The sequence below is a fragment of the Arachis ipaensis genome, chromosome B10, assembly GCF_059453495.1.
Source record: "Arachis ipaensis isolate K30076 ecotype BB chromosome B10, ASM5945349v1, whole genome shotgun sequence".
NCBI lineage: Eukaryota > Viridiplantae > Streptophyta > Magnoliopsida > Fabales > Fabaceae > Arachis > Arachis ipaensis.
Window position 1 is genome coordinate 41,567,596 of NC_142435.1, and position 14,035 is coordinate 41,581,630.

Sequence of the window (14,035 nt, forward strand, 5' to 3'; positions counted from 1 at the left end):
GTTTTAATCCACATTCTTCCTGAATGTTGTGACTTATATACGCAATTGCGCGTATCTCGGATGCTGAGCCCCCATCCTAGCTATTTGCATTTTTCTCGGATGCACTAACCTCAATCACGAAACGAGCGTATCTCGAATGCAATGTATTCGATATATGTTCATGTTCATATCAAGGTTGCATTTAAGATATGACTCGTAAATACCCTATCATAGAACGGGATCTGTGCATTCGAGATGTGGTCATTTTCGATAATAATCCTCAGCATTCGAGATGTGACTTTGGATATATTTTTGTAATTACTTCAATGTTTATGTATTTTCGTAAATACAATATTTATTTAATTTAAATAAAAAAATCTTAAAAAATGACAATCTAAGGACCGAAGAAAAAAAGTCAAAACAGAAAGAGATAAGTATAATTTTGATATTTAAGGTATATAGGTCAAAAAATTTTTTTTATACATCTATCTTTTTTTTATACAAAATTGTTCTTAAGATTTAACTTAATTTTAAGAGAAAAGGACAAATAGGTCTCTGACCTTTTGTCCTGCGGATATTTTTGTCCCTAACAATTGAAAAATATTTTTAAGTCCATGATCTTCACAAAATTTGGACGGATCAGTCCTTGACGGAGACATTTGGACGGATCAGTCCCTAACAGAGGCATTTGGACAGAGGGACTGATCCGTCCGAATTTTATGAAGGTCAGGGACTTAAAAGTATTTTTCAATGGTCAGAAACGAAAATATTCGCGGTACAAAAGGTCAGGAACCTATTTGTGCTTTGCTCTAATTTTAAAATCATTCTTCTTACCTAAATTTTAATTTTTATTATTAAATTATCTATAATTAAATAAATTATAAAATACAAAAAAGGAAAAAAAAAAAAACAAAAAACAGAACGGAAGAGGGGGAAAGGGGGAAAGGGAAGAAGAGGGAAGGGAAGAAGAGGGGAAAGAGAGGAAGAGGGGGGGGGGGGGGAGATGGCGCAGGCGAGGTTTGAAGCCGCCGTCGCCGTCAGAAATCAAAACCAGAGGGAGAGAGAGCTCGCGAGGGAGAGAGGAGACGCGAGCCTTGCCGCCATGCCTTGCCGCCATGCCTTGCCGCCATGCCTTGCCGCCACGCCTTGCCGTCACGCCTTGCCGTCACGCCTTGCCGCCACGCCTTGCCGCCGCGGTCGAAGAGCTCGCGAAGAGAGAGAGAGAAAATCCACGACCAAGGAGAGGAAGAGGGGTGTCTCGTCGCCGTCGCGCTCTGCCACTGTCGCCGCTTCCGCCGGTGCTGCTGACCTCGCCGCCGCTGGTCCTCCCTAGGGTTCCGATTCTGTTTCTAATTTGTTTTTATTCTGATTTGTTCTGGTTCTGCTTTTGATTGTTCTTCTGCTTCTGATTCTGATGATTTCATTATTTTTGTGCTTCTGATTCTGATTCTGTTTCTTTGATTTTATTGTTGTTGTGCTTCTGATTTAATTATTCTGCTTCTGATTTAATTTTGTTTCTGATTGTTCTTCTGTTTCTGATTTTTCTACTTTTGATTCTGATTCTATTTATGCTTCTATTTCTAATTATATTTTTTATGTTTATTACATTAATTTTGTTTCTGATTCTTGCTTCTTTTTCTAATTATATTTTTTATGTTTATTACATTAATTTTGTTTCTGATTTTATTCTTGTTGTTGCTGGTGCTGTGACGAGGAAGAAAGAAAAAGAAGAGATGCTGTTGTTGTGATGGAGAAGAAAAAAAAAAGAATAATATAAATAAGATATTTTGGTGAAAAAGAATAAGGGTATTTTGGTCGAAAAGATGATTTTGTTCAGCCTATAATTTATTGACGAAAATCGTACTTAACCCAAACATAAAAAGATAAATGTTCAACAGGTATTCTGGTAGTTACTAACTAGAGAATGAGGAGAATGGCACAGCAAACGGTGCGTTTGTTTCGAATTATTCTCTTTCTTTTCTTTCCAAGTTTTCCATGGATATGAAACGAATGAACATGATCTCTCAGTGTGTCCGTGTGTAACCTCTTTCCCTCCAGTGTCCACTCCTCGCGAAGCTACCCACCGTTCCGGTACCAGGTTAACTCTTGCGCTCCAATGTTCTTTCATGTTTCACTTATTTCTCTCTTTATGTTTCTCCCTACTTTATTTTAGCTGTATCTTCAATTGTTTGCACTGAAATTCGTAGATTATAAGCTCAAGTCTAATTTCAGGATATTCTTTTTTTTTTTTGGTAAAGTTTATGAGACTTTTTGTTGGTGCATTCTTAAGTTTGATGAGAAGATAATTTCATAATCTGTTATTTGGATTTTTGATGTCCTCCAAGTGTTTGTAACTTTGCTAGTGAGATTTTGGTTCTACAAAATGCAATTTTTTTTATAAATGGCACTATTTGCTATTAGTTGTCCGTGTCTACAATGCAAGCTTACCAAATTTTGAGACTAAACTCTACAAAATTTGAACCCTGAAACTGAACTTGTAAACTTGTAATTTCAATTTGGGAAAAAGTTTATGAGGTAACTTAAGAATTTGTTAACTTCACTACAGTGTGTTATGTTTAATGGATTGGATGAGTTCTATCTCTTATGGTGATATATTTCTTGTTTTCAGTGTAGGGAGATGGGTTTGTGGACACTACTAGAGGGGTTCTTGCTCCTTGCAAATGCACTGGCAATAATAAATGAGGACCGGTTTCTTGCACCGAGAGGGTGGGGCTTCTCAGATTTCTCAGTTAGGAGGACAAAGTCCTTGAAAGGCCAGATTATAGGTCTCATTCATGCAAGTCAGTACTTGAGAGTTCCTCTCATACTTCTCAACACCATCTTCATTATTGTAAAGTTTCTGTCTGGATGATGATGATGATGATAAGCAAGTTGCGATTATGGCTGATCCAAACATTATATATATGTATATATATATATATATATATATATATATATATATTTGGGGTTTAATTTGTTGAGTTTAAATGCTATGCTCTGTACATGTGTGTCATCCGATTAGATGCTTGTGTTTCTAAGACTCAAGATAGTGGTTGAGTTAAACATTTCATCTTATGCTCACTCTTAAGATCAAACCTGCTTTCTGAAAATTATTTTTTTGTAAAGCCCCCAACTAACAGGGAAAGACTTGATTGATGTTACAATTTTTCTATATGTTATGTAATACATTCGTGTACACTTTAAACAAAGTTTAATTTGCAGTTTCAGTGATTATTTCTTTTATGCTCTCCTTCAGTTTAGTGATTGGTCATCATAATTAACTGTATAATAACTCATTGAATGTGCCTTGATTTAGATGCATGTTATCTGAATTTGTATAGATGTATAATTTTGGATTAAGCATGTAAGTCAATGGCTATGATGAGCCCGAGTGGTTAGAACAATGCAGACTTTGTCTCTCAACTTCCTTTCCCAGATGAGTAGATATATATAGTGTGGTAATAGTGGAAATAGCATGGCGTTTTAAACTGGATCTGTTTCTTAAATGGTTGCAGGTTCTAGATCTTTAATTAGAGATTTCAGCGAAGCATTATAGGCAACCTAGTTTACCAAATTCTACTTTAGAAATGCCTATCAATGTATGTCTTTGTATTATTTTCATCCACACAATTATGTTCTTTACCATACATCTATAGGAAGAAATGTATGACATTGTATATTCAATTTTTTTAAGAAGTTACATATCGATTATCACCTTTTCCTTTAAATTTTCATTTTTTTTTTGTAAACATCTTGCCTACTTAATTGTTGGAATTTGATCTTACTGATGCTGCTAAAGTAACTGTCATCTCTCCTGATATGCTCAATTCATTATTAAATCTTAACTCTCAACTCTCCAGATATTTTCATTTCATTTCATTTTGTTTAGCAAGCTTAGAACTTGTACTAAGCAAAACTGGTACACTGGATGAAAGACTACAGAAAAAAAAAAGGACTAAATCATAAATCAGCAAAAAGATGGTATGTTTTGGAGTCTACGGAGATAAGCCGTACGGCCGAAACTGTTGCTACAAGAGACATGATGCTAAAGAAAACAATGTTGAGCCAGTGCCAAAGCTGTTGCATGGATGATTGTTTGTCCTTCTTTGCCGTTAGGTACATATGGTTTGCAAGAATAAATGTGAGTGGGAATGTGCTTATTGCACCTGTGAGGCTCATGAAATCTCCAAGAAATGGTAGCAGAGCAGATACAAATGTATTGAAGGTGAGGTAGCCACCTCTTAGTAAAATCCTGAATGTTAAGTTCTTAATTTGTAGGGCACTTCCGGTGATCCCATATTTGGTGTCCGCATACTCATACATAGGACTAGCAAATATCTAGCAGAAGTGAAAATAGAGGATCATTAGGACACTCAAACAATTCGAGTAAACCAAATTTCATCTCTGACCAAAAACACAAGCTAATAAAGGGTGTGTTTGGTTTGCGCTTTTATTTTCGATTTTTTCATATTTTTAGAATTTTGTGAAGAAAAAAGTAAACAGAGGCAAAAACAGAAAATATGATATTATTGTTTTTACTGTTTTCTCTTTTCTCTTCACAAAATCTTGAAATCGAAACTATTGAAAATGAAAATGCAAACTAAACACATCGTAGTTTCTCAAGATTTGAAAGCCCCATTGATCTTTCTTTAACCAGTGAGAGACAACTTTGTTTTCCTTAAATTGTAAGATATGATTTTGGCCTGTATTATTTATCAGGGTTAAAACAATTGATAATAGCAGAAGTTCAAGTTTAGATGTAAGTACATGCAATGCAATGACTGATTGAAGAAAAGCTGTAATGTTAGCTACAGCTTTAACCCAAACAGGACCATTCACATTGTTCAGCAAATATGCTGATGTGGAATTTCCATAAGCCCAGTAACCTGTAAACGTAACCAGGTACAATGGAAGAACACCAACTGTGAACTGAAAATACAGGGCTTTCATCATGTTCGTCACAACTGGCTGCTTAATTGTTGCCTGTCATATACATCAATCAATTTATGTTGTGCATCAGTATCTGTGTACATTAAATATGTTTTAAAAACATGTAAGTGTATGAGACCTGTATTTCGGGAAGCATGCCAGTGTTATATGCGAACACGAGATTAGCGCTTGCTCCGATGATCGAAAATATTTTACCGGCGCCATCGCCCGGAATACTGAAATCTCTAGGTGGTGCATTCAATCCTGATGTTAATAACAATCATCTTGTTTAATGAACAGTTAAAAAAAATAGTGTCTTCAACTTAATGCATGAAAATTTTCAACTCAGTTCGGATAGAGATGCAAGATTTGTATTCACATGAATACCAAGCTGGCAATAAGACAAGCGGTGCAAGGGTGGAGGGGTATGTGTTAACTTGGTGGACAAAAAAAAAGGGGACACATAACATAATAGCAGAAATGAAATATTACCATCTTTAAGGGACAGCACAAATGCTATAACAATATAAGCTAGACTCAAGAGAGTTGAAAAACCCAGCCAAACTCCAAGAGCTGAAAGAGTAGGGATTCCAAAGGCAAACATTGCACACACAAAGCCAGCTATGGCAATAAAATATGGAAGTTTCATTGTGTGATCATCCCAAAATAGAAGATAAGTAGCCTGCACCACATTGAACATATAAAAATAAAAAAAGAATTCACGAAAAAAACCCTCTGGAAATACCAAAAAAAAAAAAATTCAATTACCAAATTAACCAATACATGTTTATTTTTATATTTTAATGTGTTTTGTACGAAATTTTTTGTATGCATGTAACAGAATGGCTAGAGATACACACTATCTGAAGAAACATATTCTAAACTGAGGAAGAGATTGAATTTGTTACTTTCAAGGCTGAACCGGCCAAAATGATATAGCCAGTATTGATCATGAAAAGATTGACGTATTGTAGAGCCCATGTAAGAGTATACGCCCATCTTCCTGCGGTAAGAAAGAGATGAAACATGAGAGAAAAAGAAATATTTGCATGTTATTGGAAAACATTTGTAGAAGATGAGTATTTGTTACCGTATATGAATCCAGCAAGATCTCTACATCTGATGTGCCTTCTCCCCCCATACTCATGGAGCATAGCAACAAGAGCATTTGCATAGAGCGAAATCATGGTGGCCAGGATTAGACCAACCACGCCACCAACCCAACCAAGCGGCACCATGATGGTGCCGGAATATCCCAGCACATAAGCGCTGTTGATTCCGGTGGTTAGGACAAAAGCCACTTGAAACCATGAATCTGCCACCCAACAAATTCCAGAGGAAAAACAAAATCATGTATTTACCGAAGTTCACAAAGTTCCAATTTCAATTGCACCTGAAGTGCCAGCTATATTGGGTTACAAATTGCATGTTTAATTATGTCTCAATCTGCAATATTTATGATAGATAAGCATCATTCAAGAAAAAATCTGCAATGCAAAGGGTACGGTAGCAAGCAAATATAAGCAAAAGCGGTTATTACTAACCGCTACTAATCTGGTGCGCGGTTTCCGGTGCTTTAACGTTGCCTTTACCATCCTTGTGATTTTCATGTTCACTATCGTTCCTTCCCACGTTAGGCATTGCAACGGCTAAATTGCATAAGAAGATAGCAACACAATCACGCTGAGCTCCTCCTCGGTAACCTTTTTTATATTACAAAACATTCAATTCCAACCAGCCAATCACTTTTCCCCAATTTAGAATCACCTCCTTTTTCCTCTCTGACCAGTGACCACCCTTCTTTTTGCGTATCTTCTCTCTTCTTTTTTTTTTTCAAAGTTGAGTGCTTGTATTGATGAAATGACCAAAACAGCCTTAGCAATGTCATTACCAAGCATAGAATTTTGAAGAAAAAGAAAGGGTATTCCCAAATGCAATCACAAAAGATTGCTAAAGAATAGACTAAAGAAATAGAGAGAAAAAAGCGATTTATATTTTATAAATAAAAGTAGGTTTTATTTTATTGATAAGAAATAAATAATAGTAGTTCTTAATTGAACAACACATCACACAAATAAAAAGAAAGAGTGTATAACAATTACAATCGAAAAAAAAAAAAAGAGTAAAACTTAAAGAAAAGGAGAAAGTGGATCTTCACTCTTCAATGCTCATAATTTCTTCCCTTTTTTCTCCCATTATTCTTTGGATGTATACCTGATTTATTTATTCGTTTGACCACATGAACATTTCATGTTATATGCCGATATTTTAGTCATTTATTTATTTATTTTATATTTATCCGCTTAAAAAGTTTTAGATAAATGTTTTTGTGTGCTAATATCAACATTATTTAAGAGAGAATCCCAGCACGGAATTTTACTTTGTTGAATTATTTCGCAATGGGTTTCGTGTGGGCCCCACCTGTAAATCTTTATTTCAATGCATCAAATAGATCTAAAATGTCACTCTTATATTTGATGTTTTTTTAAAAGAAACTCTTCTTAGTTCTCTGCTAGCCTATTACACATTGGAAGAATTAGGTTACAAGGAAAAGGAATTAAAGCTTAGAAAATATTAGGAGGAATATGAAATTGCATTGCTTGAGCTTTCTATCTGATTCTACCCATGCAAGATGTCAATTTCTAAGATAATATTGTTCGTCCTTGATCCTTTCTCATTGAACTCTCCATCTTGGTGCCTTGAGTTCCCTCTACAATGTTGAAATTATTTCTAGATATTTTTGGGTTATAGATAATGAAACAACACCTTCAAAGTTCTGAGCTACCAACCCCAAATCATGCCAATTTTTGTTAACTGTACAACAAAAAAATAATAAATATTAATTTTGTTATGTGAAATTGTACATGTGTGATGAAAATAATTTTTCCTTTGTTAAATTAAAAAAATAATTAAATTGGGTTTTTTGAAAATTCACAGTCGGTCAATATCTCTTATTTTCTTATCTACATTACATTCTTTTTAATATCACGAATTTCTCTCATATGTGAGCTTAACTAGAAAAATATTTCAAAACATAAAATAACAAAAAAAAAAAGTTCTTTAATATCTGTATTTTGCCTTTGGGTATAATATTTTAAGGTATAATTTTGAAAATACATCTATCGAGAAAATATATAGACTATTGAACAAAATTCTTAATAACAATATATTAAAATTAATCTATTTTTAAAAATAAATAATCTCTCTACTTTAAGAAGACATCATTTTTTGTTTTTAATCAAAAGAAAAGTTTCTTATTTGTGTTTAATTAACCTTACAAACTATAGACCATCTACATCCTAAACTGAATTTTACAACTTCAACTTTCTTCTTAATTAGTGGATCCTTGTCATTATTGAATAAGAAGCGAAAATAAAGAAGAAAATACTTTATATATATATGATCCACTATCCTCTATCCTTTTCAGCATAAAGTATTATTTTACACTATTTGATAATATCAACTTACGCATTAAAAATTCAAAGTCTAAATTATATATGAATCGGAGTATTTCAAGACATGAATTACTTTTTTTTTTCAATAAAATACTTAAACCTCTTGCAATGCAGCACCGGTGCCAATGATTATTATGGGATTAATTATTTTAAAATTATAATAATAAAATATACGTATGACAAATTATAAATTTAATGATGATTAATTTATTAAATTCTTCATTATATATATATATATATGAAGTGACTTTATGACCTTATTTTTTCGTTAGACCTTTTCGTTAAAATTAGTATACACTTTTTATTTTTACTTTTGCATATTAGAGTGTACATAAGTCGAATTGAGCTGGATTTAAATAAAGTCGAAATCAATTTAAATATTTTATTTAATTTATTTTAAGGATTTGAATTTGACTTTAAATTAATCTAAAATAAACTGAGTTAAGTCTAATTGACCTGATATATAACTAGTATATACAATTTTATAAATTTTATATAACATTAATAAAATCTTAACTTTAAAATTGAATTTAATAAATATATAATATTTATACTAAAATAAGTTATTTCAAAATAAAAAGCAACACTATACAGTATAAAAAGTATTAACGAAAGTATAAAAATATAATATTTTATTATTAATTTTAATATAAAATACATATTTTAACTATAAAACATTATTTCAGAGGCAGATCGGATCTATATAAAGCATGACTCACACTCAGGTATGAAAATGATACAAAATAAAAACCAACAAAATTTTTTTTTTTTTTTTTTTTGGTCAAGTGAATTGGACAACCCCCAATTCTAAACATTAATCCCATGTTTCACACACCCACACAACACACTCACACACACTACATGGGTACTATGGGTTCTTGCAACATCCAGCCTCAGCTGGGATTTGAACCCGGGTGCAGCTTGATGAGAGGCGTAGAAATCCTCCATCTGTGCCAAGCCTCAGCTGCAAAAACCAACAAACTTGAGCCGAACAAATATGATTCGAGTCCGGGCCAGGTTTTGAGCATGTCTAGCTTGAACACCCTTATTTACATGATATACATAATAAAGTTGCAGGCGTAATGACAATTCATTTGTCTCGTGAGCATTGAGCAATCATATCTATATTCAAAACTTGGTTGAAACCAGAAGTGGATAGGAACTAATCCTTAAAAGTGTTATGTGAGTGTGAGTGTGAGTCTGTGTAAGTTGTGATATTGTAATGTTTAAAGTTAAGGAATGTTCATTTGATATAAAAAAAATGTAGTCAAAATAAATTTAGATGCGTATTTAGTATTAATGTTTTAATAATTATCATTTTTAACTTTATTATACAAGATCATATATTTGATTTTTCCAACTTAATATTGTGGAGATATATCTTTAAAAATAGTTTAACCAGAAAAACAAACTGATTCGTCGGACCTCCTTATCAAAAACGACACGATGGACTGAGATTTTAAGCTCGCTGAACCCACATTGATAAATCTACAAACTTTGGTCAGACGGGTTGGCCTATTAATGTTTTGTTTTTTAAAAAAGATATTTTTAATATTTTAATATTTTATTATCTAATTTATTAAAAGGAGATAAAAATTAATATTTAATTTAAAAATATAAAAATAAATAATTTTTAAATATTTAAAATTTACCATAAAAAATAAATTTAAAAAATTCAAATAAGTATAAAAAAAATTTACCTATATATAAATACATAATAATTAATTTAATAATTCATTCAATACATGCACATATAATATTTTTTATTAACTAATCTTTACAATATCCCGACAATTTTAGATTACATTATTTTTATTTACAACTGCTGTAAATTTTTTTATGCATGATCTGCCTAAGCGAAAAATTTTAGAACGTAAAATCCATTTTTGAAACTTCTTTACTATTTTGAACAGTTAACCTTCTATTATTTTTTATAAAATAGAAATAGGTATTTGGTATCAATAAATAAACGAACAAACTTTTCATAAAACAATTAGTCAAACATGTTGTTTGTTGGCTTAAAAAATGTATGGTTTAAAAATGAAGAGCACAAAGACTGATATGGTAGAAAAAGATATGTCAAAATAATGTTAAATATTATTTTCAACTTAAATTTATATCTATTTGAGATATTAATCTAAATTTAATTTTAGATAACTAAAAAATTATATAGAATTAATAGTTACCTTATATATTAAATAAACAAAAATAAACAACAATTTAATTTACAAATATCATTTTTTTTTTGTGAAAAAGCATTTGGCAGGAATAACTTTATTAATTAGGAAAGATTTTTTATGGCAATAATTAATTAAAGAGCACTACCGTTTTTCGTCTCATTCTACTTTTATTCTTTTGCTTTTATTTCTATTCTCTTTTTTCTCTTTTTTTGCCAAACTTTCTTCTTGTATTGGAATCAATGATTGATGCAAATTGAGTCTTGTATGATAATCTATACACTTAAAGTGATAACTGAATAATATGAAAAACAAAAAGGTGAAGAGGAATTAGTGGACCAAAGCAAGACGTTATTATGCATCAGTCAAATAGTCAATTGAATTAGTGGATGATTTGTATACTATATGAACAGAAAATTATACCTTTTTTTATATTTCCCAAGTTTTTAACTTTTTATCATTAATATATGTAGTAGTCGTTATCCTACTGTTCTCCGACCTCTGGTTAAGAATTATACAATACAATTGGATTGTTTCATTTATTTTTCTGTCGACTTTAATATGTAATGTGAAAATGAGCTTGTATTAAAATTGGTGAATTATATAATAAAAATGTAAGTTTATAAATTTTTCTTTTAATAAGATGAGAGAGAAATTGATAAAGATAAAATTCACATTTTGAATAATAATAAAATAATAAAAAATAATTATAAAATGGTGAGTTCGATTTATTAGATCGCTTCAATCGATGAATTTAATGCAAATAAAAAACTTAAAAATAATACGAAATAAATAAAAAGGTAATAGCTAAATTTAACAATAAAATTAAAAATAATAAAAAGTACAAAAACAATAAAAAACCGAAAATGATAAAAGAAATTGAAATAAAAGAAACGCTAAAAAATAAAACAAGAAAAAAATAAAAAAGAAATAAAGAAAATTAGAGAAAAGTGATGACATTTAACATTTATATATATAAGCACTTTATTTTTTTATGTGTCAGTGTGACTAGAAATTTTTGCAGAATTTTGGTGTAGGTTATAGTGGGTTGTAATGCATATTTGTCTTAATTTCAACTTTCTTTTTTATAGGGAAAAAAAATCTCTTATTCATTTTTTCTCCTATATTTTTTCTTCAACTTGTTCCCCAAAATTTGCACCATATTTCGCATTTTCAGCTTGAGAGTCTAGTAAAAATTTTGGTGCTCAAGTTAAAGTAACCGCTAGTCAACCTTTTTTTTTACATTGTCTATCTCTGACTTCGACTCTCCTTGCCCTTATGATCGACCTAGTTCGTAGTTGAGACTTATTTCGGGAATGGATCCTCTCAATTGTTAAAAAAAATTGAGAGTGTAAAGTGTGATCTCTAACCTTTCATTCTTTTCTCTCTTATATTTATTCTTGGTCCCACTTACAAAATTAATGATGAGAGATCACACTTTACTCTCTCAATTGTTAAAAAAAATTGAGAGGACCCATTTTCCAAGTTTTACATGTTTGGAGTCATGTGCTTGGCACATTTCATTTTAAATTTTAGAAAGATATTTTAGTTATACCACGCTAAAGCGGCGCATGCTTTTCTTGGGAATACGTAACATTTTCTTAGGTTTTTAATAAGTCATTTTGTGTAACACTCCATTACCCTAAGCCTTCCCTCTAACCGTAAAGTAAAGGATAACGAAGTTTCACGACAATTCTAAAGCTTATAATATATAATATAGAAAGAAATAGTAATACTAGGAGCTCGATGAAGGAGTAAAGCTCAAGTCGCTTAAAACGGAATTACGAAATGCGAAGCATTCACACACGATAACTAAATGCGTAGGCACGGACAGAACAAGACATAATAAATATAAAACCTTGTTGATAGCTCCAGGATACACAAGGTAATAATTAAAGTAAACAAGATATATATAAGTATGATATACAAAAAGAGGACTAGTCACAACCTGCGGAGTTTAGGCTGGCTAGTCAAACTGAATACAACAGAATTTTAAAGTTTAAAATAGCTTATACAACTTATCTCTCCAATCAAGTCTCTAAGGCCATAAAGTCTAAAAAAAATAAGAGTGAGAGAAAGTACTACAACAAAAGAATCAAAATACCCAAAAGAGAGCATAAGATCCTCTGCTCCGTCACCATCTCGCAACTGACCGAGGTGGGTTACGACCTGCATCTGAAAAACAACAACAACAACATGGTATGAGAATCGGAGGTTCTCAGTATGGTAACAGTGCCCAATATGTAAGATGTAGGGTTTCAAGAAGCCAAAGGCAATCCTAGAACTTCACATCGATACCAATATTCAAGCTTAACAAAGATAAATAACTTAAACCATAAACCATAAACAGGGTTATCTAAACTTAGGAAATTTCTAACTAATGCTAATCACACCACTGTATCCCACAGCCTCCACCAACCTAACCTCCATGCGATCCCATCGCCACTGATGGGCAGATAAATGCCGGTTAAGAATTTCTGAAAGATATTTTCTAAACAGCGTTGCAAGTACAACCTTAACCGACGAAATTTTCACTATCAATTTCAAATGTGTCACAATTAATAATAAATAAACGGGAGTAGAATCCTAGGTCGTTTTCCTAAGAGTTGACACAAGATTCAAATTATTGGTTAGGATTTTCCTGAATATTTTTTTGAAGTTGAGAACAGAAAAATAAATAGCTAGAAATTAAAGCAATGGATAACCAGCAAGAGTTGATAATTAATCAAAATAAAAGGCCTTGGTTAGGGGAGAGAATTGGAATTTCTATTATTGTTGTCTTTTCCATGTGTAATAATAAAGGTTCATTACTCCCACTTAGTTATCCTCTAGCAATTGAAGGAAAGTCAAGTGGGCGTCACTAACTCTAACTCACAAGTCCTAGTCACTTCATGGGAAAGGACTAGAGTTGGTGAGATTTGAGCTAGTCAGCAATTTTCAATTACAGATTAATACTTGGGTATAACAACTCAACGGGTTCCAATTACTCAACCCCTACCCAAGTTGAAAAATTTACTCCATTAACATGAATGGCATTTTCACAAACACATGTAGGTGTAAATAAAAGACATGATAATTATGAGAAATTAATTAAATCGAAATTAGCACTAACAATAATTAACAATGATCAAACAAGCAATAAAAATAAACATAAAAATAATTCAATGCATTAATAAAATTCAAGAGTAACAAGATCCAGACATGAATTCAATAACCAAATGGAAAAGAGTATTAAGGGAATCAAAGAAGAAAATAGAAATAAAATGATGAGGAACGAAGGTAGTAGCAGCTCTCTCAAGATCCAATTTGAAAATAAAAATAAGAATGCCAAAACCCTAGAGAGAAGTAGGAGTTTCTCTCACTAGAATCCAAAACTAATAAAAAAACTAAAGTAAAAAGTGAAGTTTGTTCAGTCTCAGCTCCATCCCAGCCTCTAGTATGCGTTTTCGGGCTTGAAACTGGGTCCAAATCAGCCTAGAAATTGCCTGGTGCACG

The 14,035-nt window shown here is 31.9% G+C and overlaps 2 protein-coding genes across 4 annotated transcripts; one reads left to right on the top strand and one right to left on the bottom strand.

The window, feature by feature from the left end:
• Positions 1 to 893: 893 nt before the first annotated feature.
• Positions 894 to 3,200, top strand: LOC110267908 (uncharacterized). Of its 3 annotated transcripts, none has more exons than XM_088507822.1 (3): positions 894 to 1,927; positions 2,008 to 2,077; positions 2,609 to 3,200. In XM_088507822.1, the coding sequence occupies exon 3, from the start codon at positions 2,618 to 2,620 to the stop codon at positions 2,849 to 2,851; it is 234 nt and encodes a 77-aa protein (XP_088363948.1). In that variant the 5' UTR covers positions 894 to 1,927; positions 2,008 to 2,077; positions 2,609 to 2,617; the 3' UTR covers positions 2,852 to 3,200. The 3 variants fall into 3 exon arrangements, with proteins under 3 accessions (XP_088363948.1, XP_088363951.1, XP_088363955.1); XM_088507825.1 differs by having other exon boundaries at positions 2,038 to 2,077; XM_088507829.1 differs by having other exon boundaries at positions 2,038 to 2,070.
• A 610-nt stretch (positions 3,201 to 3,810) lies between these two features.
• Positions 3,811 to 7,067, bottom strand: LOC107622845 (proline transporter 1). Its single transcript, XM_016324889.3, has 7 exons — positions 6,453 to 7,067; positions 5,999 to 6,223; positions 5,817 to 5,911; positions 5,401 to 5,590; positions 5,048 to 5,172; positions 4,747 to 4,962; positions 3,811 to 4,317 (listed from the first exon to the last, which is right to left on the bottom strand). Exons 1-7 carry the CDS (start codon positions 6,547 to 6,549, stop codon positions 3,940 to 3,942), a joined length of 1,326 nt encoding a protein of 441 aa, XP_016180375.1. The 5' UTR covers positions 6,550 to 7,067; the 3' UTR covers positions 3,811 to 3,939.
• Positions 7,068 to 14,035: the final 6,968 nt, after the last annotated feature.